At 40.9% G+C, this 26540-nt stretch overlaps 1 protein-coding gene across 10 annotated transcripts in view; it reads right to left on the bottom strand.

The window, feature by feature from the left end:
- Window positions 1-5517: 5517 nt before the first annotated feature.
- The window catches only part of ELAVL2 (ELAV like RNA binding protein 2), a 93397-nt gene continuing 72374 nt past the window's right edge, over window positions 5518-26540 (bottom strand). For 7 of the 10 annotated variants that reach the window (XM_039567214.1, XM_039567212.1, XM_039567215.1 and 4 more), the window contains 4 exons: window positions 16766-16919; window positions 14048-14273; window positions 8748-8786; window positions 5518-8269 (listed from right to left, as the gene is read on the bottom strand). In XM_039567214.1, the coding sequence (XP_039423148.1) occupies window positions 7939-8269; window positions 8748-8786; window positions 14048-14273; window positions 16766-16919 (750 nt within the window). In that variant the 3' untranslated portion in view covers window positions 5518-7938. The remainder of the gene's footprint in view (window positions 8270-8747; window positions 8787-14047; window positions 14274-16765; window positions 16920-26540) is intronic. The other 3 variants (XM_010401346.4, XM_010401348.3, XM_010401347.3) reach the window with 3 other exon arrangements.

Genomic DNA, 26540 nt, shown 5'->3' with positions numbered 1-26540 from the left:
CCCAATGTCAAAGCATGTGTGCAAGCACAGCTGGATCAACTATGTGGATGTGGTTGAAATAGCACAATCCCAGGCTAACATTTTATCCATGATGGAGCATCTCTCAAATTGCGTTCATTTCTTAAACTGACAGAGATAAAAAACCAGAGATACTCTCTCTAGTCATAAAATACATCTAGAATTCTTTTGACAGTAAGTCCTAACTAGTTGCTGCTTTTTAAGGTTTAACTGAAGTCACCACTCCTATACATTTAGTCACCTTCATGTAGGGTGTTTGCAGTGACAATACAAAGGGTTTTTAACATCACTCAGGCCTTCTCAGCAGTACTGATAAGAGTATCCCAGATTTCTTAGCACTTGACGACCTCTGGATGTTAGAGAAACAAAGAATGCTCACTACATACAACCCCAGTGGACTGCAGCCACTTTAAAAATGCATCTTTTTCTTTCATGCTGGGAAAACACTCTTGCCAAAGGAAGGCTTTCCTAGATGCAGGTGGGAAGGTCACCTGTCATGACTGATCTTGTTGCATGTATCTTTTGCAGAAGTGGCCACACAAACCTCAAGCATTTTTTGCAGTAATGAAGCCCTTGCACAAGTGCCCCAGCTAAAACTCCAGTTCCCTCACAGGTATTTAGAGATGTTCCTGGAACTCTTACTATTTACATACAAAGGGAACTAGTCCTCCACCAAATTGCATGAGGCAGCTTCACAATTTCTCCTTTAGTTTTACCATAAAATGTTACTGTAGTAAGGGAAGTACTTTCTTTGTATAAAATGGTCAGCTATGTATAATCAAATTCGTATTTTTCAGCACTGACATTTCCTCTGCGCAACTGTATTTATAACTGCTAATTTTTAGTGTTGCTCCTTGACTGCTGCCTTCTCTGCAGCTAAAAAAGTTTTGATTTCAAACTGAAGACATTTACACAAACATATTTTGTCCTCATTTTCATATAGCAAAATAGTTCAACTATGGCTAGTTTTACTGTACTCAAATTGGTCTAAATTGAGAACTAAAAGCTATCCTTCTGTGAAAGCTGAACGCACATGTCCCTAATGGAATATGAACTCCACATATAGCTCCTCATTTGCTGCCAAGTACAGTGCCTTGCATCCTCTCATTACTCCAGCCACCAAAGCACATAACGATATAAAAACCCATCGGCACACAATATTTCTGTAAGTAGTCAGTTTATCAACACTGGCTATGACTGACATCTTGAGGTGCTATTATCTGTGTGTGTTGTTCACAGACCCTACCATCCAGATAATCTCAACTCCACCACACTGTAGAGTGATGCTCAACAACACATGTGACGTGGTTTTGTATCAAAAATCTGACAGGAGAGACGAAAAAGAGGTGAAAGAAAACACTTAAAAGCTATACTGCACGAGCCACTTTTGGAATTGTATTCTCACTGGTGGCAGTTCACTCTCATTCAACTGAGTGAAGCAAATGAATTAAGATGTTGTCATGGTTTAGCATAGTTAAAGGAGGCTCCATCAGCCATGGAAGTGATTCTCTTGCAAAGAGGTGCTTACAGCTTCCTCTATGACCTGACAGAACCTATCAACTGGCCAGTTTGAATATTGGTAACTTTTTAAGGCACTTAAGAAGCTTGACACACCTCTGTGATCCACATTTAAGAACAAACAAACCCCGGGAAAGCTCTCTCTTGCTTCTGGCTTTTGGACAGGTAACTGGGGGGCCCACGCGGCCCAGCCGGGCCCTGCTCAGCCCAGGCCGGCCAGGAGACAGCCATCCTGGAGCCGGGCGGCCCTGCTCCACCTGCAGCCCCTCAGTGCTGGCCAGCTCCTGCAGCCCTGCTCCGGGCAGGCAGCGCGGCCCGGCTCCCCCCGCCTCCAGTGCGGCTGAAATTCATCTGAGGCCACTGCCCAGCAAAGATCACGTGGCCAACAGCGAGAGGCGAATTCCAGCTGTGGGGCCTGGGTGAGATGAACCCTTTTAGTGCTGTAAATTTCCTCCAGAACAGATGAAGCCTGTAGACATCAATCCTCTCTCAAGTCAAAAGAAAAGGAAGGTGAGGGCACGTGAAGAAAACACCATAAAGACACCAAAGTCAGTGAAGAAGGAAGAGCTGAAACCCCAAGAGAGGAGAAAGAGGAGATGCTTCAAGCCTAGGAGCTGAAATTCTGTTGTAAAGCTATGGTGATGGACTATGATACATCAGAGTACCCACTGTAATTTCATGAAAGCATGGGGGCTGGAGTGTTCAAATTGCAATTGTGAGCAAAAGCACCTGTGCTGGAATAAGCAAATGTTGAAGTAGCTGTAATTTGATGAGAAGCATGAACAGAGAGAGATGAAAGTGAGGATCCCAGGGAAGGAGAAAGAGATGAAGATGCTCCCAGAGATAGCTGAAGAGAACCTTTGTTTCTGAACAGCTCAACCTTAAAATGGTACCCCAGTAGCTCAAGGTTGGACCCTCGAAAGCAGTTGTGGGGAAAGCTCTAAGTCGAGGGAAGGGACTTTCACATGCCAGCAGAGAACCATCCTGGGCGGCTGTCTGGCTGTGACATTGAAGCCATGAGAGAATTGTTTCTTGTGGAGATGTCTCTATAGCATGAGCAAGAGAGACTCCTCTCCCTAAGTGAACTGAAAAAAAAGAGTATTATAGAGGTGGTAAACTGACTGGAAATCTCAAGGGTTGTTTTTTTTTTTTTTTATGTTGTCAGTGGGATGAGGGAGAAAGGTGGGGGGAAGAGAAGTGTTCTGAAGGTTTAGTCTGACTTTTTTTCCTTTCTTTCAGGTCTGTTAATAAACCTCTTTATATTCTTTTAAGTTTTGTGCCTGCTTTGCTTTTCTCCTAATTCATATCTCACAGAAGGAAAATAAGAAAGTAATGGATATTTTGAACCAAACCACTACACTTAATTGGTGTTTCTGCCTGGTTTCAAACTGAACCCACTACAGATGTGTATGTACCTCAAAAGGGCAGAAGACAGTTGAGTTGACTAGCTTTTAAAGACTTACTTCAAGTACTGGGAAGGGAAACAAAAACCCCAGAAAACTATATCCAATTAATGGAACCTAGAAATTAATGCAATAATTAAACAGCAAATGGACATCAGGATAAAGAGTAAATCCTCCTCTCTTCCCGTACTTCATAAAATCACAGAAAGGTTCGGGTTAGAACCTGAAGATGGTAACCATCACTTGCCAAGAGAAACAGCCCTGGGGTGGGCACCACCTGAGGCAGAGCAGGGGATCGAGGTGGGCAGGGCAAATTTCTAGAGCTGGGGAAACTGCATTTGGCTGAGCTAACAATGATGGAACAGTGACGGCAGCTGACTTAAACACAACTCTGTGTTCATCCCAGGCTACCTTTCCTTGCTTTCACCCTCTGTAAGCTACCTGTGTTTTAAGTTTGTCCAGGAGCATCTTGTTCATATGTGCAGGCCCCCTGCATTCTTGCCTAATTTCCCTTGTAAGGAGGCAAACCTTGAACATCATCCAGCTCTCCTGAGGCCTCCTTCCCCCAAGGGCTCTGTCCCCTGGTACTCTACCAAGAAGAGGCCAAAGTCTGCTCTCCTGAGTAGTGAGCTTGCTGTGCAACCCCCTTGCTGCAATATGGATCTCAAGCTCCTCTATTTCATGGACAACTGTATCCCAGGCTTTCCCTGAGCTTCACACTCCCCACCAGCCCCTCCTTGTTGGGTGAACAAGATCCACCACAGCACCTTTCCTCCTTGGCTCATCTAGCCAACTTGTAGAGGGAAGTTATCATCAAAGAATTCCAGGAAGCTCCTAATGCAGGAAGTTTATTACTCTCTGCATTGTCCTTTCAACACACACTTGTGTGGTTGAAGTACCCCATGAAAACCAGGGTTTGTGAAGGCAGTCACTCCTGTCTTTCTGTAAAGGGCCTCAGCTGCTTGGTCTTCCTGGTCAGACAGTCTGTAGCAGACTATAGCACACCCCCCACTATAAAGTCCCCTGTCCTTGCCAGACTCGAATCCTGACCCATCTCAGTCAGCTCCTCATCCATCCCCAGGTGAAGCTCCATGAACTCCAGCTGGTCATTGACACAGGGGGCAATCCTGCCTCTTCACCTCTCCTTTGCCTGACTTTCCTAAAGAGCCCATACCCTTCCACTTGAGCCACAGGAGTCAACCCATGTTTCCATGATGCCAATGATTGTAGCCCTGCAGGCCTGCACATATCTCTAATTCCTCCTGTTTATTCTCCCTGTTGCGTGTGCGTTAGCAGAGAGGCATTGAGCTGGACCCCTGATGAAGCTTTCTGGCTGGAGTAACTGGAATTCCTTGATGTTGTAATTCAGGTGCTCTCCTGCTGACCTGCTTACCGCTCCAGGCTCTGGGCACCTCTTGCTGACTGGGAAAGCATGTCATTCACACCTTATCACCATTAGACCTGATGATATCCCCCTCCACCATCATATATAGTCTAATGCCCTATCAATAAGCCCCATTAGATCCTTGACCAAAGACCCCCTTTCCCCTTTTAGAGAGGCAAATCCCATCTGAATTCACCACTCCCAGTACCATGTAGGTCAACCCATCATATGAAAGCTACCAAAATTCTGGCAGTGTGGCACTAGCCCCAGAGTCAGGTATTAAGACCATGTCCATCTGCTTTTTTCAGTGTCACTACCTGCACCTACAAAAGCAGAGGGAAAAATAACCTGTGCCCCTGAATACTTCACCAACCATCCCAGGACCTTGAAATCTCTTTACACCAGCCTTTGGACTACATGTTGTGGCTTCATCACTATGCACGTGGAGGACCAGCAACATGGGCAGCAGTAGTGTGAACCAGGCTAGGAAGTTTCCTGGTGACGTCCATAACCCACGCCACAGGGAGGCAGACTTCTCCTCTGTTGGAGAAGGACTTTCGTCCTAATCATCCATTGATTCTCCTACCACATCCAGAGCCTCATACTTATTGTACATAGGCACCTGGGAGAGTGAGGTGAACAAGGAGAGCTTCTGCCTGTTGTGCCGAGCAAGGACTTGCGTCCATTCACCCCTTCCTTCTGACCTACCGCCTTCAGCCTGGCAGGGGGAGGTTACATGATGCTCTTGATCTGGGTTTCTTTCTCATCTCTGCCCCTGTCTCTGGAAGGCCAGAGCACAGTGCAACTGGTGTATCTCCTCCTTGGAGTCCCTGATACTTCTTAATCTTTCTACTTTATCTCTTGGAAAACACACTTAGGCATTCACGTAGTTACACTGGACAGCAGCCTGCTAGACACACAGCAAATTTATTTTTACTGAATGTGTTTAATGACTCTCATTTATTATATCAGGCTAAGTATTGAGTGGTTAATGTAAAACTGAAGTGAAAAGATTCTACACTAATTCTAATATATCAGAACTGGTACACAGCTCCACTGTCTTACTTCCTTATTGGTAACTCAGATCCTAACCTAAATTACAAGCAGCTCAAGAGCTTTGCAGAAACCTTTCACTCAGATTACTTACTCATTAAAGCAGTGGAAAATATGGTAAAAGACCAGCTCAGGACACTGTTTTCCCTTCAACTTTGTTTATTGATGTACTGAACATGAAAAAGTACAAAGAATCCAAACACAAAAGAAAACATGTACAACCTCTTAAATGCCCAACAGAATATATTCTCTATTCCAACAAATGTGAATTAAGTCATACTATACAACTTCAAATAAATACCAGCCTTATATTTTACTAAGTGCTCTGATAAACACTGTAAAGTGAAGCCCAATTTACATGCCTTCTCATCAATGCCGTTAGTTGCTACAGTAGTATAGGAAAGAAGCATGTAGCTACTATTTCTCCCACATTGGAAAGTTTGTGATTTCTCTACTATATACAACTTTTAATGCAGAGGATTAGCTTTAACAATCTAAATGCATCTAAGAATGAAGAAGTACTCAGGAAGCCAATTGATTTTTGAATAGCATTGAGTGGGTCAGCATGAAAACTTGCTTATTCACTTTAGCACGCGCTTCACAGTATATGTACTGTACTATACTGAAAATTTTATAACTACAATTTAAAAGAATAAGAACCAAAACCAACTGCAAATATAGTGTACAACTATGTTATGCATAGAACATTGCTTTTTCTAAGGGGAAGCGTATGAGCATCTCAGTTTATACAAAAAGCAGGACGTAACTACATAGTTGTCAGTGCATCCTGGTGAAGGCATCAAACCCTCAGCTTTTTTTTTAAAAATTTAATTATAAGCTAGATGCTAATCAGAAAATATTCTGTATTTGTTTTCCTTAAATTTCTTCAATACATGGTAAAGACCTTTTCTATTTCCCCAAATAGTGACTTAAGCATCATACAAAGTTAAACTTCAATAGCATACAGGTATTTATGGTTTTCATATGAAAAATGTAAGGAAATTTGCTCAAAACATATGTTTATACTTGTTTTTTTTTTACCACAAACATATTTATAAACAAAAATGTTGCATCACCATAAACAGCTGAAGCTAGACTATCTACAGACAAAAATAGCAACAGATCTGATGCACTGTAAATTCAAGTCCTCAGGACAAAAATAAAAAGGAAAAAAAAAAAAAAGGAAGCAGACCTCAAGTAACAATGTTAATGCCATTTACAAAGAAAAAACTTATACAAAAACATTCAAAATTGAACATCACTTGGCATGTAACTTAAAAAAAAAAACTATAATCAAAATTAGCTGAAAGGTTCATAACTTAAGGTCTTATTTACATTACACAAAGCTCAGGTGTTAGCCTTGAACGTAACTTTCAAAATACCTCCTAACATATCCAACTCAGGTCACTTCTGCTGATTTGCTACTGCGCAAACCATGCTCGATGTCTTTTCTTAAGACAAAACAATTCTTCAAACAATAGCAAGTACATCACTAAACACCATGAGCTCTATCTGAAGGGAATTCTTTAGGAAGAACAGATTTTTTTTTTCCCCCATCTCTCAGTATTGTAAGTTTTCTGCTTGCTCTTATATTCTTTTTTTAAATTTTCATTTGTTTCAAAATCACAAATTAAAGTGAGCCACCTATCACTTAATAACCAGGATGATCAATGACTCCACTGATGATTACAAAAAATGAAACCAACAGTGCATCCCATTGACTTTACTTCTTAATACAAAGGTCTCAAAAGTAGTTCTACATCATAAATCTTTCTAAATTTTTTCCCAACAATTGCAAATTTCCTGGTAAGTTTTAAAAGCTCACTAGGTGTCATACGAAGAGATTTCTCAAAGTATTCAAGTCAAAATATTTGTTCCAGGACCAGTAAAAAGTTTCTCCAAATTTTTTATTTTTTTTTATAAAAATAGATGCTTTTGTAAACCCACATCAAAGAGGCTCTTATCTCTTTGGCAAGGTACTGCTTTACGAAAAGTTCTCCAGTATTCTTACAATAAGCTTCTATAATGTGTTCCCATTCCCCAACCCAAATGAAGATGATAAAATAAATACTGCTTATAACTTTATAAATAAAATGTAAACTTCAAATACTTTTCTTGAACAACGAAACAAAACAATAATGCATTACAATGTAAATTAAAGACAAAGCAAATCAAAAAATGACGAAAGAAAAATTATAGTATTACACAAAGCCTTGGTATTTACTCATAGGTTAAAGGCAGCCATGTATAAAGAAAAAAACTTCTTCCCTTAGCTGAAACATTTTAAAAGGTCCACCTTCTTCAAAGAAGGCAATAGAATACGCATTGTGACAGGTAAAAACCCTGTAACTCTTGTCAATACTCAAACACAAAAGATAGTTAAGAAGTTCTAATTCAAATATTAGCAATAAAAAAATCTCACATATTCTTAGGATGCTAAGTAGTCATTTTATCCCCATTTCCACACTGGCATACAACAAAGGCATTTACTAATGCATAGAGCTTCTTGTAAATTGCCTTTGTTGTAGAGTTTTCATGTATTAATGCACTGAGAATAACTTGTTAGGCTTTGTGCGTTTTGTTTGTTTTGAAGGAGACCTGCAATACTCTGTCACCAAGGCGGTATCCATTCAGGCTGGCTATTGCCATAGCTGCCTCATCGTAGTTTGTCATAGTCACAAATCCAAAACCTTTGCACTTGTTGGTGTTAAAGTCACGGATGACCTTCACATTGGTTACTGCTCCGAAGGGTCCAAACATTTGCCAGAGGATACTCTCATCAGCATCAGGGGCCAAGTTGTACACAAAAATGCACCACCCAGTTCCTGCATGTCCGGGGATATTAATTCCGGCCAAACTGGTCATTCCATCAATGGTCATTGGAGGAAACCTACTAAAGAATGAGGGAAAGCAAAACAGAATCATAATATAGCTGTTCACATGGAACCCCAGCAAAGAAATGTCAAAATAAAAGAAGAGAATGATACAGAGCTTTTCACAGAATGAACATGTTGCTCAGACTAGAAAGATAAGATCAAAAATATTTTTTGCCCCCTAACTGCGCAAATACTATGCAAAAAATTATACACGAGTAGGGAGAACAGTACTAGGTATGTCTGAAATGATGTAACATAGAAAATCAAAAGGAAAGCATGCTATAAAACCAGTGAGGATTAGCAAGTCACTTGAAACAGGAATTCCATGGAACTGCTACAAAAGGTTTGTCTATTTCATGCAAAATGCATCAAAATGAACAATTTCAGCTGAAGTCTCAACATGCAAAAATTCAACATAAGTCTTACTGAAAAGTAAGAGTTTGCAAATTACTTCAAACTAATTTGGTTGTTATGAACCAACTAATCCTTTATTACCTCTTTACTCCATAAGCTATGTTGAGCAGATTGTCCAACCTGCAAAACATTTAGCAACATGTTCAGTCTTCAGACTTTTCCACCCTTTAAGAATAAGGAAACTTAGCATATTACTGTCACATCCATTACACTGTATGGAACCTCATGCAACGCTGAAGAATCACCACTGAAAGAGCAGTGGCACCTTGTTGCACCTGACAGTGAATACTAAATACGCTGTGTAGTAATCACAACCATAAGAAGTTCAATTCATAAAGTGCACCACTGCCGCAAGTTTAGCCTAAATCACATATTGTTACCATAAAGTTACAGTCAGTGACCACATCGGTGAAGTTTTCCACATTACTAACTTGGTTGAGACAGAGACTTTTATTGAGGCTTCTTACATGTTTGCTGGCATGACTGTCAAGACAGATGCAGTATTTTCGACCAATAGCAACTGTGGTAACATGAACTCCAAAAAAAGACTTTTCATATTCCTACTCCTTCTGGCAGTTCCAAAATGTTGTGAGGCAGAAGGCTGGTTTGGCTGAGTAGGACTAAGGCAAAATAAGTAAGTGTAAGAACAGCGGAGGCAAAGTCAGGAGGACATGGAAAGAACACAGAGATGCTGCTTGCCACTAGAGGGACAAAATTAGTGTGGCCAAAGCTCAACAAGAGTAGAAGCTTGCCAAAAACACGGGGGACAACAAAAAGATGTTTTTAAATATGTCAATGTCAAAGAGCAGTCCAAAAATAACATAGGCCAGGTATAGAATGAGGACGGTCACCCCACAAACATGGACACAAAAAGGACAGAGAAGTTTAATCCTTTCTTTGCCTCCATCTTTAATACTAATGATGGGCTAAGAGGGTCCCAGGGTCCTGAGCTGGAGGACCACGGCTGTGAAAATGGTGAACAACCCTAAACTTGTGCGGGATCTCCTGCTCCAGCTGAATTCCTACAAATCTATCAGACTTGATGGGATTCATCCAAGAACACTCAGAAAACTGGCCAATGCTTTTGTGAGGACTCTCTCAATGACTTTTTAATGGTCTTGGGAATACGGAGTTGACTGGAAGCTGGCTAACACTATCCCGACTTTCAAGAAGGGCAAGAAGGATGACCCTGGAAAATACAGGCCTGTCAGTCTCACTTCACTGCCTGGTAAAATTATGGAGATTAATCTGGGAAGTGTTGAAAAACACAATCACAGCCAGCATGGCTTCATGAAGGAAAGTCCTGCTTGTCAAACTTAATTTCTTTTTATGACAGGATAACCTACCCAGCTGACCAACGGAAGTCAGATTTTTGGATTTCAGTATAGCTTTTCATACTGCCTCCCCCAGGATTATTCTGGACAAAATGTTCAGCACACGGCTGGATAAACGCATCATGTGATGGGTGAGCAACTGGCTCATGGGTTGGGCACAAAGGGTTACAGTGATACCTGGCGAGTAACTGGTCACTACTGGGATTCCACATAGCTTCAATTTTAGGCTCAGTGCTCTTTAGCATCTTCATAAATGACTTGGATGCAGGACTTGAAGAATGCATACTTAGTAAGTCTGCTGATGACATTAACCTGGGAGGAGCTGTTGACTCCCCTTAAGGCAGAGAGACCTTGACAAATTAGAGGGTTGGGAAATTGCCAACCACATGACATTTAAAAAGGGCAAGTGTCAGATTCTGCACCTGGGATGGGGCAAGCCAGGATGTACAGACACACTGGAAAATGAGACACTGAAAAGCATGGGAAGGGACCTGGGGGTTGTGGTCAACAGAAAGTTGAACATGAGTCAGCAGTGCCCTGGCAGCCAGGAGAGCCACCCGTGTCCTGGGGTGCATCAGGCATAGCATCACCAGCCGGGCAAGGGAGGGGATTGTCCCGCTCTGCTCTGCACTGGGGCGGCCTCACCTCGAGTGCTGGGGGCAGGTCTGGGTGCCACAACACAGAAAAGCCACTGAGCTGTTAGAGAGTGTCCAAAGGCGGGCCAGGAAAATAGTGAAGGGTCTGGAGGGGAAGCTGTACAAGGAGAAGTTGAGGTCACCTGGCTTGTTCAGCCTGGTGAGTCTGAGGGGTGGCTGGCCTCATCACACTCCACAGTTTCCTCATGAGGGGAAGAGGAGGGTAGGCACTGATCTCTTCTCTGTGGTGAGCAGTGACAGAACCCAAGGGAATGCCCTGAAGTTGTGTCAGGGGAGGTTTAGGTTGGATATTAGGGAAAAGTTCTTCACTCAGAGGGTGGCTGGACACTTCCTAGGGAAGCGGTCATGTCACCAAGCCTGCCAGGGTTCAGGAATTGTTTGAACAATGCTCTCAGGCACATGGTGTGACTCTTGGGGATGGGCCTGTGCAGGGCCAGCAGCTGGACTCGATGATCCTTGTGGGTGCCTTCCAACCCAGGATATTCTATGATGCTATGATTTTCCAGGATGAAGTGTTTCTAGAATACACACACACACATATATATATATATTATTTTTAAGATTTCTCCATGTGCTTCTTCCCTCACCTCCCCCAACTACAGAATGGCACCACAACACTAAACCCTTTCAAATTACCAAGCCAATACCCAAAATACACAATGCATACAGCTCCTATTACTCTTATTCCTGGAGTCCCTTAAACTGCTTTTCATAAAATGTTTACCCTGAAGAAGCTCTTGTTTCTTCCTGGCAAACCATAAATACAGCAAGAGGAAGTCTTATTACAGATCCTCTTCAAGAGTCATCAAAATATGAGCTTAGGTAAAAAACATACACTTAATTTAGTTTCCTACAGAGCATTGATTCTGCTGCGAGCTGGGTTTGTGGAATACACTGACAAGAAACTACTGAACCCCTAAAAGATCAGAAAAAAGGAAATTAAAAAATGCTTGACTACTGTTGGTAGACTTAGTGTGGATGACTGAGGCCTGCTGTCATTGACATCTGGGGGGGAGAGCAAGGTGAAGAGTGAAACACCACCACTTACAGGTCCTTGTTAAAGATATAATCAGATGAGGACTTAATATAGTAATGGTATCACTTGTATGATTTTTCATCAGTTATCCTGAAGGCTTAAAAGTACTCTGGAAAAATTCTCAGGGACTTTCACTGGAAAATTTTTAAAGATGCTTTAAGTTATGCATCTTATAGAAACTGAGAAACAATTATACAGAGCTGCTTTTTAAAGTCCAGCTCAAGTTTTCTCTTAATAAGAAAGAAAGGAAGCATTATACTGATCCTGTTGCTTTGACTAGTAAAGTTTAAGCTGTTTTCAGGCCTCTGACAACTATTAACAGAGGCAGGGCAACTGAATCAGGTAATCCTGTCTGAAATGTCAGCACCCAAGATTTCTTGCATGTGTAACACATGAAAGATCTAAAGCATTGGTGCCATCTCAACTATGTAGTCAGCACCACACTTGGAATGATGAAACAGTGCAAAGCAAAAAAACCTAAAAGACAAGATGATTTCCCTTACAGTGTAAAGATTTAAAATTTGGTAAGACTGTCTTTTATTGATGAAACACTAGCCTGAAGTCCTTGACAAAAAAACCCCCCCCAAAAAAATCCAATCGTCTGCAACCTCAGTTTACCTTTTGACCAGTCAGTTAAACTTTTTTCTTCCTTCCACATCAATAAATTTAGAGAGATTTTACTCTCTCTCCTATTTACAGAGTTGGTATAACTCAATGCTTTTTGTTATCATTACACTTGTATGTGGGGCAAATGATAGAATCATTTAAGGTGCTTTTAAGCATTACTTTACACTTAGTATCTCAGAAAAAAACCAACAACTTCCCAGTGAAATGGAAATGGACCTTCATAAAAATACAATTCCATTTAAAGAAAAATAAATTTCCACCAGTCAAAATTTAAGGTACAAAGCCTAAAGTTGCAGGACAGGGTTAGTCTACTGAAATTACCTAAAAAAAAGAACCTCTCAAAAAAACCCAAACCCCCCCAAAAGAAACTCTGAGAGCTGGGAGGATTTTTATGAATCATGACAAATCTACCTGGAGTATCAGTGAAATACCAATGCTATCCCCAGCCAGCACCTGAGTGAACCTGAACACAGAGGAGTATCTCGGAACATGGGCAGTCAGAACAACTCAAGGAGTCTGGAGGCCAAGACTTGCCAGAATATGTATATTGTAACACACAGGCTGTTCAACAGCTCACCCATGATCTTATTTCATACAATGCACTTGAGTCTATCCTGCAATTTCTGCCTCTATGGAATAATGGCAAGCCTATTTTTATTCAGAACACTCTTGTAAGGTAGCCTTTTTATTACCTAAAAAAGGGTAAGAAGATCCACAAAAAAAATCAATAAAATTGGTTATCCCCTCTCTTATGGCAGAACACCTACTCCTCACACCTGTAAGACACCTGCAGCACGTAAGGCCAAAAAGCTGAAGAAAAGAAAAATTCAGAAATTCTGAAGTGAAGTCCCTGAACTCTTGAATATTTGGCTTATAAGCAAGCCTAGCCAATGGAGAGCTTTTGAAATTTGGTATATTCTCTTTGAAGCAAGCTATCAACTGGTTTTGTTTCTTGAAAAATACAACAGTAATACTCTTGAGTGTATTACTGTTTAACACATTCCAGTCACATTGTTTAGGGGCAGAGGGAGGGAAGAAATTATCAAAATCACTGAAAAAAATCCAAGGTACTCATGGTTGTAGATAATACAGTGTTTGTTTCACTTTGTTCTCACCATCTGTTCTTTTCAATACACTGAATAGCACAAGAACTGTATGCCTATAGTTTCAGCATGATGGGAACATAAATCCCCAAAAAGCACAGGCGGAAAATACGTGAACAATCTTCATTATTAAAGGTCGTAACAAGAAAAGACAAAGTATGGCATGAAGGACATAAACAACTAACTAGGGAAAAACTGAAAGCCAGAATGGGGGGGAAAAATGTAGGGGTAGGCATGAGGAAGCTGGCTGTGACATGCTTATGGCTAAGAAAAAACCACTAGATCTCCTAGGTCAATATTAACTTCATTGACTTGCACATTAATCAAGAATAACATAGGAAATGAAAAGTAATCTTTGAAAAAAAAAAAATTAGTGACTGAGTAGAAGAAAGATGCCACCTGGGTTTAGCTAAGTATGCTTATTAGACACTGAAATACTATCAATAGGATGGCATGCATTTTGGTTTTAGTTGTACTGTGGGAGCATAGCTGAAGTTCAACATTCATGTGTTTCCTTCCCACAGAGAAGTCAGACCAGCAGGAAAACACAGGAGTGGAGGCAAACAAACAGGGGCTGTGGGGACATGCGAGTTTCAGCACAGTTGTGCACATTTATTTGACTTACCTAAAACGTTGAGCCTGCTGAGCTAGAGGTGCGGGATACCTTCTGTTTGGAGAATGGTACAGCTGGGAAAGAATGGCCTGATTGGTTTTTTGGCTTGGATTGTTAGCAAACTTTACAGTGATGGGCTCTGTGGCACCTGGAGGTTTCTGGCCATTCAAGCCCTTGATAGCTTCTTCTGCTTCAATTCGCTTGTCAAACCGGATAAACCCCACGCCCCTTGACACCCCTGCACACGGTGAAAAAAGCATACAGTAATGAATTCACAGATTCCACAATATTAGATGCCAACTTTTTATTTGTGTGACCAGTCACTGTTGATGGCCAATTGTTGCGAACACATGGTAATTTTGAGCTTAATAGAACTGAGCTTTTGTGTAGAGTAAGAATTTTCTACTGTAATTTTGACTTTAATTTTTAATTTAATTGATGTAAGACACATTTGTGTAAAAAGTGTGGAGGGTTGAGGGGAAACAATGGAAAAAACTTAAATACAGTGAGTCAAAGAGGAATTTGGAAACAAAGCTATTTTGTTGGATGGAGATGAACCCAACCCAGCTGCATTGTAACCTCTGGTCAGCTCACGCTACTCTGCAGTACCTAAATTCACAAAAATTCTGTAAATAGCTTAGCTCTCTGCTCTCTAGCAGCAAAAAAACCACCTTTTGTTCTCCTGCAGTATCCCCTGAAACTCTCTTTGGAGGAAATATGCTGAGAGGATGATGATGTGCACATACTATATTGCAATAATGAGAACTATGGTCATGTTTAAGCAGTCAGTGGCTACCTCTAAGTAAAATATGTGGTTTCAGTATATCACCATACATCACCAGGCATTACTTTTGAAGGAAACTTTTCTTGGCATAGAAAAGTCAAAGGCAACATGCAAGGGAATCCGAAAGTGTTTATGCAAGGTCTTAGGAACATCACACATCAAAAATCCAAAGTGTCTTAGAATAAACACATTGAGCTGTGGATACTTGAACCAATTAACATTAAAGTTACTAACAGCCAACATTACTTGGATCAATGTTTTCTTTGTAGTATTTCTAGTGCCATTTAGAGCCCCTTTACATTTTGGTTCATTAATAACCAGATAAGTTAGACACCTGTCCTCAACTGAGAAAGACATTAATAACAAGAAATGTATTCTGTTCATAAACAATGATGATTTAAACCATTGAAATGACAATGAAGAGGCCTAAGAAAGCTTTAAAGCGGCAAATGTCACCAGCTTCAACTTTGCATTTTTTATCTGTCAGTTCGTGTCACAACCTTATTATTTATACCATTGTGAGCCTACTTCTTCCAAATTACCAAGAAAGAAAGCTTAAGCCTTAATAACAGTCTATATGCCAGAAAAATACGCTGCAAATAGCAGGATTTATGAACATGAATAGAATTACCATGCATGTTAGACGTTCAATTATATTTACTTACTGGTCCATTTGTTAAATTCCATCTATTTCTACGTATGGATATACAGGAACCTACTGTGAACAGCTATTTATTGAACAAAGACCAGGAATCTGTCCCACAAATCTGCTACCTCTACAGATACCTAAGTCGGTATTTGGCCTTTAGCTTTCCTTTCCAGGCCTCTCTATGCTCTCAAAAATTCACACTATTAAAACACTCTGTAAGTATTAGGTGTCAATATTGAGATTTCTTTTAACTTAGTGGAACTCAAAGGAGTACTTACAAATTCCTCTAAAGGTCAGCCAAGACTCCAATGTGGGCTGGTAGAAACTTTTCAAAGTAAGACAATTTAAAAACTTTATGACCTTCTACAGTTGAAAGCTGTTTGTTACCCAAGAGGATATGTGACTTTGAAAAGGTACAAGTACAAAATAAAAAATAAATCAAACCTAGCTTATTCAGGGAATAATTATGTGAGTAAATTACTTTCCTCCGTCCCACCCCTTAGTGTGCCGAAGGGGGAGAACTTGGAGAGCCCTGCTTCTTTGTATGTTGCTTTGTACACTCAATACTCCTGTCATGTACTTGGCTTTTTATTCAATTGCTTATTTCTGGCAGAGACCTCACAGCAGGTGATGCAGAAAATTATAAAGCTCCTCAAGATCAGCCATTTGAGACAGCAAAAAAACACAGGTATTACTGTCTGAGTCTGAAGAGTAACCACAAACTTGTCACTGACAACCACATGATTGAGACACATATTGTAATAATGCAAATAACCTGGTACATCTTAGTACTTTAAGGCACAGGTAATCACCAAACTTATCTGCTCCTGAGGAACTCAAAGTTCATGTGTGCACCCAAATTTAATGAGTTAGCCTTGAAAACAGTCTTAACAGCAATTGCCAATGGGGCTTCTGTAATCCTAGCCTCAGAGAGTCAGCTGTGCATAAAATTTTATTTTGAGAAAAAAAAGTTTAATAGCATTTTGTAAGGCACTGAGGGACTATTTTCACACAGCAGCTTGGAAAGGAAGATTATGGCAGCCGTAAATTTATTACAAGTCATCAAACAAGCTTCAAACCTGCACCTTCAGGGTGGAAATGACTCAACTGGCTCAGTACACTACACAGTCTATTTTTTTCCATGCATATTTATGAACAGTTCCAGGAGAAAAATGCATTTTCTGGCCTACATACACCTTTTCTACATTATAGAGGTAAGACTATTGTACTGAAAGATGAAGTATTTCTTAAAACTGTGAGTCCAAAAATGAGAGGCCATGCAAAATTGCCTACTTACCAGTAACTTGGTCAACCAGAATACGAGAAGTAATAATGCGTCCGTATTGGGAAAAGAGCTGTTCCAGTTCTTTCTGGGTCATTGTTTTTGGAAGTCCACTAACATACAAGTTTGCATCTCTGATAGAAGCTGAACTTGGTCGTGCATAAGAAACCTTAGGAAAAAAAAAAAGAAAATCCCAGAAAATAAACACTTTAAACCCAGCTGAAATACAACAGTGTTATTTGTTCAGAGACATTAAAATATCTCTAAGAGCAGACAGAACAGTTACTTTGCAAAACCAGTTCAGTGGTTTTTTGGTTTGTTTTTTTTTTGGTTTTTGGGGTTTTTTTTTTTGGGAGCTGGCTTCTGAAAAGACAGAAGGAATGCAACTTAGACCACATAGCAGAAGCTGACTACATGAACTCATATATAAAAACTACTTCCAAATAAATGAGAAAAAGCCAGCTACACATTTCAGCAAGCCTTGGTAGAGAAAGTGTTCTCAGTTAGCTGATTGTAAGATTAAAGTGACAAATTTAAGAAGTTCCATGAATGTCCCATGTTCCGTGAGTTCTCATTAAAACGCACTAAAACATACAAGAAATTAAGATTTTAGTATGATATGTAGGCCAAAGGCACAGAAAGACAGTCTGAGGCACTTAGAGGTTTCCAAGTTTTTTTCAAGTGCTGTGTCTTTTGTACTTGTTGAGCTTGCTACCAGATGACACATAATCACAATCATTGATGAGGTCAAGATAAACTCTGCTACATCACTTTCACAGGCCTAAGAACAAATGGCTTAAGTTGGAATCCAACCTGTATTTTGCCTGTTCAGCCGCTTGTTAATTTCTGCAACAGAGGTGTTAAATGCCATTTAACAGTGAGCTTCTCAGATCCTTTTGGACATAAGTTTTTTACCTGCTGCCTCGAAGTGTCAGTCAGAAATATTTTAAGATTATCAAGTAGATTCTTTGACCTTTAGACACATGCTACAAAACAGCACATTCACTACTTCCTACTGAAGTTTGTACAAGTGGTTTTACCACAAGAATGCTTAGGACAGAATATCTGTGCTTCTCAAATAGGACAAAATACTTTATCTAGGCTTTTTACCTATGCAAAAGTAAAAAGGATCGTCAAGAAATAGTCAGATTTATCTCCTTTTTCTCCCTCCCCTTCCATGCACTGTTAGCCAATACTGGGCAACTGGAACTTGATTCTGTCATTCTGTCTTTTGCCTCATTCTTTGATGTTTCTTTTCAAATCCTTCCTGTCTCATTTCCATGCAGATCAGCAGACTCTTAAGACTGCTGCAGAAGCAAAACAGAAGAGACCATGCTGGAGATTAAACAAGCAGTACCCTGAACACTGCTGTGACCCTTCAAGTTCCACCCAGAGGCTTTGTGCAAGGTACCTTTGTGCTGGCTGAAGAGGAATGACCTCAAAAACTTGTAGCTATCCAACATGGAATCTGGTAAGACACACTGCCTTGTTCTTTCCACATGAGAACCACACAAGAGCTAAAGCCCTATGTTCAAAGTTACAGGAAAACAGAGAGTAAAGTTTGCCCGCATTCAGCCAAAGAAGCAACGAGGACAATGACAGCTACCCTTTTCTAACCAGGCAGAAAAAACCAATGGCTAAGGAATGAACAAACTTGCTCAACTTGCCCATTTGGTTCCTTAAGAAATAAACTTCCATGCCTCCCTTGCCAGGATGGCTTTAAGGAGACGCAAGGCCAAGGAATGGAGACATATTTCCTATGCCTGGGGAATAGGACTAGTCCCAGTAAAATGATGAATTACCAAACCCAAGCAGTTCTGAATAGCTACTTTAATGTTTGTTTTCCAAAGAAGCCCTTCCACCTCTTCCACACCCTCTCAACCCGCGAATCTACATGGTAGGTGGGTACAGCAACTAAGTCCACTCATAACTGAACACATTAAACTGTTTCACAGTTTTTAATTCCATCTGGAATTGAGATACATTGAGTAATGTCCTATCCAATCCTTTTTTAAGCTGTCAGACAGAAGCTTTTCTTTCCATACGCATTTGTTCTGGTCCTCTGGAGAAAATGTCCAATTCCTGGAGTGACCATCAGCGATGGAAGGATGAAAACCAGTGGCTTATCTTTAAATTTAACAAGAAATCTATGCAACTGCTGGCCAAACAATGTTTCATAACTGAAAAACCAAACCCCCCGCCGTTAGCTGAAGATTAAGGAGGTACTCTGGACTTTACATTACCTGTGTTGAACTCAAATACCTGTTGTGAGGATGCTTTCTAAGCACGCATGCTTGCAAGGACTCAGAACAGAGGCTGCAGAGTGTAAGCCTCACAAGATCTTTTCAAACAAAACAAAAATGTCTGTAAAAATAGAAGACACCACAGGCCTGCCAAGACCCATAAGCTATACCTTGTGGTGCTACTGTTTTCCCAGTCTCCTAACTATGTAGACTTTGCTCTAGAAGTAGTTCTATAGATGATGATAGATCAAATAGCTCCACTTTCTAAGCAATCCAACACAGTAACTGGACTTTACAATGAGTAGCTTGCTCATAACTGTCAAAATCGTTCTAATTCAACACATTAGATGGAATAAAATAGAGGAAGTACAACATAAGCAGAAATAACAGAGTTGTGATCTGTATGAAAAGACACCTAAAACGCAAAGAAAAACTTTTAAACTAAAATGAGTGACCTGTGAGGTAATGCTTAATATCCAAAGCTTTTGACCCCGCCTCCTGCTGTCGCTGGCACTGAAGTAGGCTGGAAGCAAGTAAGTAACTCAACAAGGTCTGCTGATCTGCGGCTCAAATTCAACAGTGATGAGAATGAAATGAAAATTCTCCTTTCTTACCCACACATTGCCCTGACTTCCCTGATGATTACAGCAGCCCAGCAGCACAGGCATGGATACCACAGTTCCTACAAACCAAGCTGCTAGAACAGCTTCTAGGTCTGGAAACCATGTTGACGTCCCTGCTTGCCACCTCCAGCGAATGAAGGATCACCTCCGACCCAAATCTATCAAGCGAAGGTGTCTGGGGACCTGCCTGGATGAACAAGGAATTAACTCCAACATAAACCCAACGTGTAAAGGATGTGAAAACAAGAATAGAAATAGTTTCCAATCACACATAGATGAGGTTAGAGAAAGTAAAACCCAGCTGGATTTGAAACTGGTGAGAGACCTGAAAGGCAACAAAATGATCTGTCAGCAAAAGAAAGACGAAGGAAAAACAAATTTACTGCTGAACAGGACAGGAAAACTGCTGACTGGGAACACAGAAAAAAAGACAGGACATTAAAGTACTTTCTTGCCTCAGTCTTTACCAGCAGAACTGACCTCCAGGGATCCTGGGCCCAAGAGCAGTACAAAAGCCTGAAACAAGGAGCACATACCCTCAGTGGTAGAGGATTATAGTGAGGAATACTTAAACTGCACGGAGAGAAGTCCATGGGGCCTGAAAGGCTGTGCCCACAAGTGCTGAGGAAGCTGACACATGCTGCTGAAAGGCAACTCTTGGTTGTCTTTGTGTAGTGGATTGACCCTGGCTGGGCACTAGGTGCCCACCAAGCTGTTCAATCAGTCCCTTTGCCAGCAGGACAGGGAAGAGAAATATAAGATTCTAAGCTGAGATAAGGCAGTTTACTAAAGCAATTAAAAAAAGCAAAAGTTTGCATGCACATAAGAAAATGGAAAAAAAAAAATTTAATCTCTGCTTCCCATTGGTGAGAGATGCTCAGCCACTTCCCGGGAAGCAGGGCTTCAGCGGGTGGAGCGGCTGCTCTGGAAAGCAAATACTAAAATGACCAATGCCCCTGCTCCTTCTCCTTCCCTCCCTCAGCTTTTATATCTGAGCTGACATCATATGCCATGGAATATTGCTTTGGTCAGTTTGGGTCAGCTGGCCTGGTTGTGACCCCTCCCTGGACCTTGCCCACCCCCCAGCCCCTTGATGGAGGCAGGAATGTTGGAGAGACAGCGCTGATGCTGTGCTGGTGCTGCTGAGCAATAGCCAAAACACTGGTGCGCTATCAACACCTTTCCAACTATCACTGCGAAGTCCAGCAGTGCTGTGGGGGCTATTACAGGGAAATGAGCTCCAGCTCAGCCAGACCCAACACACTTTGAAAGGTCGTAGGGAACAGGGCTTGTTTCTGAGTAGTGGAAAGAAGCAAGTACCATCCACCTTAGTGGCAAGAAACTCTCTTGCCCTCTGGATAGATACAGGTCAGTCAGACAACTCAGTCCCTGGAAAGGTGACTGAGGAACTAACCATGGAAGTCTCCTTCAGTCACATGAATGACAGAGGTGACTGAATGCAGTCAGCATGGATTTATAAAGACAAAACCATGTCTGACCATCTTAACTAGATCCTTCTAGAATGACATGATTGCACTGGTGAACAAGAGAAGAACACTGGATGTTATTTAAATCATCTGTTCAGACCTGATGCTCTCCTGCATTATCCTCACCAGATGCACATCAAGTATACACTTCTGTGTAGCAGTGCAAGTGGCTGCAGCCACCCTGACCCCTGAAGATCCAAGAGACACCAAGCTGTGGTGGTCAGGCACCGAAGCATTATGCCTCACTCCTTGGTTAGGGTGAGAGCCCATAACCCTCCGGTTCCACATTTTACATATTTTTATGTGATAGGTTCATGTTTTCCCCTCCCTGTTTTATGTATAAGTTTGTTAATATTCATTTCCCCTAAGTTAATACATATTAATTCTAGAAAGTTCTGTTGTACTCGACACTCCATTGGTTCCTTCCCTAATTCCCTCCTTTGTGTTATTTCCATTGGTTCCCTTGCACTCAACCCTGTGTCCTGTCAAGTATCCCATTGGCTGTATCCCTCATCCCCACCTTTCCTATCCCCACTATAAAATCCCTGGACACCCTCAGATCTTTGGCTCTTCGTCTTCCCCCCCCATCATTTCACCTGAAATAAACCTTCTGTGTGGAACTTGTATGGAGAGTCCCCTCTCTCTGCTTCTTCTCTTCTGCCTGTGTGCTCTCACGCTCTGCTCAAGGGACGGCTCCCTGGGGTGAGGAGCATCTCCCCTCTGATCCTTTTGTGTGTGCTGCTGTAAATCAGAAGCTGCATGGCTACGCCTCTGGGCTTCTCGTCGAGCCAGCATGCGTGAATAATATTTTTATACTTCTGTGTGCTTAAACACATACTAGTTAAGGGGGAAAGTGATAAGACTGAAAACTGGCTGAACTACCAGGATCAATGGGTCACAGTCAGTGGCATGACGTTCAGTTGGAAGCTAGTCCCTGGCCTCCATCGACACTGGATCCAACATCTGCACTAGATGATGGGGCAATGCAATGCCTCAAGTGATGATGTAAAGCTTTGAGGAGTGGCTGACAGGCTGGAGGGTTGTGCTGCCATCCTGAGGAACTTCAGTAGACTGGACAATCAGGCAAGCAGGAAACTCAAAGACGTTCAACAACAAGAAAATCAGAATCCTCCCACTGGAGAGAAAAATCTCATGTACCAGAACATGCTGGGAGCTGACTGGCAGGAAAGCAGCTTGTCAGAGAACTTTGGAGTCCTGATAGACATAAAGTTGATGATAAGCCAAGAGAATGTACCCTAGCTGACAGTCACCTAGGCTGAATTAGTAGCTTCACCAACAGGTGAAGGGCGGTGATTCTTCCTATCTAGGCAGCACTGTTAGTCCTCTGCAAGTGTCTTATCTCCAGCTCTGGGCTCTCCACTGCAGCAAGGTATTTCCAACCTGAGTGAATCCAGTAAATGGTCGCAGAAGTGATTATGGGACTGGAGCACCTCTGATGCAAGGGAAGGCTGAGAGTTGGCATTGCTCAGTCTGGAGATAACATCTTAGCCATAAAAATCTGATGAAGGAAACAAAGAAAATGGATCCACACAGTTCTTTGCAATATCAAGTGACAAAACAAGAGTCAATGGGCACAAACTGAAACGCAAAAAAATTCATTTGGATATTTTTTATAGATTTCATTCTACAAGGAAACACATTTTCATGGTAAATAAAGGGTGATCAAGCATTGGAAGAAGTAACTCAGACTGTGGAGCCTAACTCTGAAGGCATTCAAAATCCATGTGGACACAGGCCTAAGCAACCTGCTTATGGGTGTACCTGCTCTCAGAGATGCCTTCAACCTCAGACATTCTGTGATTCTCCAGCAACACACAACAAATCTTCAGGAAATTTTTAGACATGGACTTCACACAAAGACGGGATGTAACAGAGGACAGGACAGGGGATTCCCAGTCAGCTTTTTGTATGAAACCAGCAACACCATCATTTTCTTCCTAGTCATTCCAAGAGGAATTCAAAATAGAGACACTGTCTTTCAAAGGGGAATTCACACTGCTGGACACATGCTGCCACATATTAAGAATATAAACTCAGAGTCTATCAAAAGAGAAGAAATCTACAAAAAGTACTTGCTAACTTACTGCAAGTTTACCTTGTGATACAGAACTGGCATCTGTCAAGATATAAAGCAGTTTCTGCAAAACTCTCTCACTTTCCTCTGGTAAGTGAGTATGAGTTCTTTCATGGTGACAGCTGAACCAGTATTGCCCATGCCCTGGCTGGTAAAAGACATTTCAAATAGTTTGACATAGGAGGCAAGGCCTACACAGAATGCAATTTCGAGAGTGCAAATAAATGAAAGCAATATTCTAAGCAGTATACACTACTCTTACATATCCAGTTTCAGTGTCGTTACCTTCAAGTTCTTGAAGCATGTTTACAAGCTATTTTTCATGTCTAAGAACATTATGCTGATCACTGATTACCCTACATGGAAAGCATCCCAGTGACTACTCCTGACACATTGAATTTTGGGCACATTAGTAATAGGAATAATGCGTATTAAACCAAAACCAGTGGTTCATCACCAACATCTGAACACTGTATTTAACCATCTTGCTAAACACCAGAACTACTGGCCAGGCAAGAAATCTGAAAGAAACACGTAACTTCAGAAACCCAATGTAATTTAAGTTGGGTTTTCCTTGGAAAAACATTACTAGTAATCTGTGACTCCTGCAAGTCAGTACCACTAGAGAAAAACAAGGACACCACAAAATATTACTGGTATAACTAATTCCCATGCAAAAGAACCTTGTCTAGATTATGTGATATACATGGGACATATCCCTCCTCATTTTTGATGTCAAAGTCCAGTTATTTCACTAGTGATACTCATTTAAAGCAGAGACTCTCCAGACTCATCTCCCTACCTATATCCTGTCAGTCTGCTCACTCAGAAATTACTTGCTGATAGTTCTAGATTTAGACTGTTTAAACAGTTTTTATATGGACTGAATTAACAGCCGTACCAAGATTTTATTTTAATTCCACAGCTAATTCAACAGGTGAACATGACAGTTATGCAATGTCAAAACCACCGAACTACAAGGCAAGCCAATAAACTGCCTGAAAGCCTGCAGTTTTAAATACTGAATGATGATACACACTGTACAACACTGAACAGCACTACCCTGGAGATACCAATTTAAAAACAGTTTTACTGAAATTTTACACTGCAGTTACTAGGAAAGACACTTGTTTCTAGAAATGCAAACATTACACCACCAAATCCAAGTATTTTCACTGCTTTAATATTTAATTTCCTAACATCAAGATGAACAGATTTACAATTTTCAAGTGAAAACTGTGCAAGTTAGCAGGTTAAACAAAGAAGTTACCAAAAATAATGAAGAGATACAGTCCCCTACAAGTGAGTATTGCAGTTTCTTACTACCTGCTACTACATACGGATACCTCAGGTACTGTACTTTGAGCTGTTTTATCTTACTATTAATAGAGGACAAAGTATTAGCATTCCCTCAAAAAACTTGAGAATTTAATATAATTTATTCCTAAACACCTCTACTTAATGTATTCACCCAGGTCTTTAAATCTGAAATCTTTCAATGCTAAAATCAGTATTTCACTAAATATTTACATTCAACGAGCTTCAAATGCAATCCTTCTGCTTAAAACACTACTTGCCCTTCAGAGTAGTGTCCAGTTATTTTAAAATGCATGTTTCTGTGGAAAAAGAAACTCCAACAAAAAACTACCATCCAGTATGTGCAGATGAAAATGGGTTAAACCTACTTACAAAGAAGACAGATTTATACTGAGAAAAGGAATACTTTAGGAACACGTATGCCTCCTTGGCAAGCACAATAGAAACAAGGAGATACTGCTTTTTCTCACAGCAATGTTCTCAGAGGCCATTGTGCCAGGCATGTGATCTTCATTTGCACTTAAATTTGTTTGAGATACGACGACTCAAGAACTCTTCTTAATTTGATTTCTAGCAAGAAGATGCTGCATCACACCTCAGAGATGATGTCTCAGCTTGTCACTGGCCAGTGACAGCTTTTTTCCTGAAACAGGAGAGTACATTGCTGTATATTCATCAAGTTTACTTCCTGTCTCCCCTCAACATTGTTCCACTCCAAACAAAGCTTCAAGGCCACTTTTCCCAGTACACAAGACTACCTTGTTGAACGTGTATATGCTGTGCTGAGTTCATGGTGGAGGCCTGCAGTAGCACGTTTCTGTGGACAGAGCAAATTGGAATTCCAGACTTCCCTCACTAAAGGCAACCCTGTGGAACTAAAAAAGCTCAACAGAGCTTCATTTACAAGTTTAGATTAAGCTGGTAAAAACAACCATATCCCATAAAGGTCCTGCTTTTACAGCCTGCTGTGCAATAGGGAATGCATTGAAAAAAATAAGACACTGAAGCAACAGCCTTTCAGCATTATTATCAGAAGAGGTTTCTCTATTTTAGCCCACATCTCAAAGTGTTCCAGCTCTGACAGCTACAACCCATGCCAGAGTCCCAGGCCTCAGTCCCAGGGTCATGGGATCTACATCTGTTGCCACTCAGCTGAGGGAATGAGTGGACCAACATGACAAATTTAGACTTAAGACCAGTCTTCTATATCTGAGAGGACGAGGACCAGAAGTCTTCCTCCGGATATAACCAATTAAGGACAGCACACTGCTCAGATAGGAAGACCTCATAAAATGTTTCTGTTCATAGCACAGAGGAACACCAGCAAAAGGCTTTCAGAAGACTTGTTCTAAAGCAACTGACACCCAAAATGCCACTTGGTGAACAGAAACAAATGCATGCACGTGCTAAGAACAGAAACCAGCTGGAAAGCCTGCTACTGAGAGAAACGGAAGCAGAGGTTTTTCCAGAAGACCTCAAGATACTGTGACCGTTTTAAATCAGGGTCATAAGCTTCTGATAAAAGAAAAACAATAATCAAGTTCACTGACATAAGACACAAGATGCTAATTATGCACTACGATCACAGAACAAGGACCAATACAGAAGAACACTTTAAAACGTGCAGCCAATAACTATCACTGTCTTGCTAAAAATAAGAAATACTTAGCTTAGAATTTAAGTACAAATAAAATATATGAAAAGAAAGGAGAACAAGACTCCAAACATTTTCTATTTCATAATTTTCACATTCTTACAGTCTCAAAAGACCTTCCCTCATACTTTACATTTATGATTCTGATCGCCACTCATGTCCAAACAATGAGGGCACAGGAATTTCAGACGCACTAGGAATAAAATAAAAGCAGTTACCTTTCAAGGAGGACAAGAGTACACAGTGTAATATTAAGCCCTCCACATGAATAATACAAACAGGAATAAAGTCTTAAAATGCAAGACGTCAATTATCCTCCTGAAGGAGGATAATTATCCTCAGGTTGTACCTAAGGAGCTGCTACTACTGAG

The sequence above is a fragment of the Corvus cornix genome, chromosome Z (genome assembly GCF_000738735.6).
Source record: "Corvus cornix cornix isolate S_Up_H32 chromosome Z, ASM73873v5, whole genome shotgun sequence".
NCBI lineage: Eukaryota > Metazoa > Chordata > Aves > Passeriformes > Corvidae > Corvus > Corvus cornix.
The sequence above is the reverse complement of the archived record's forward strand: the minus strand, read 5'-3'. Positions and strand labels throughout refer to the sequence as shown.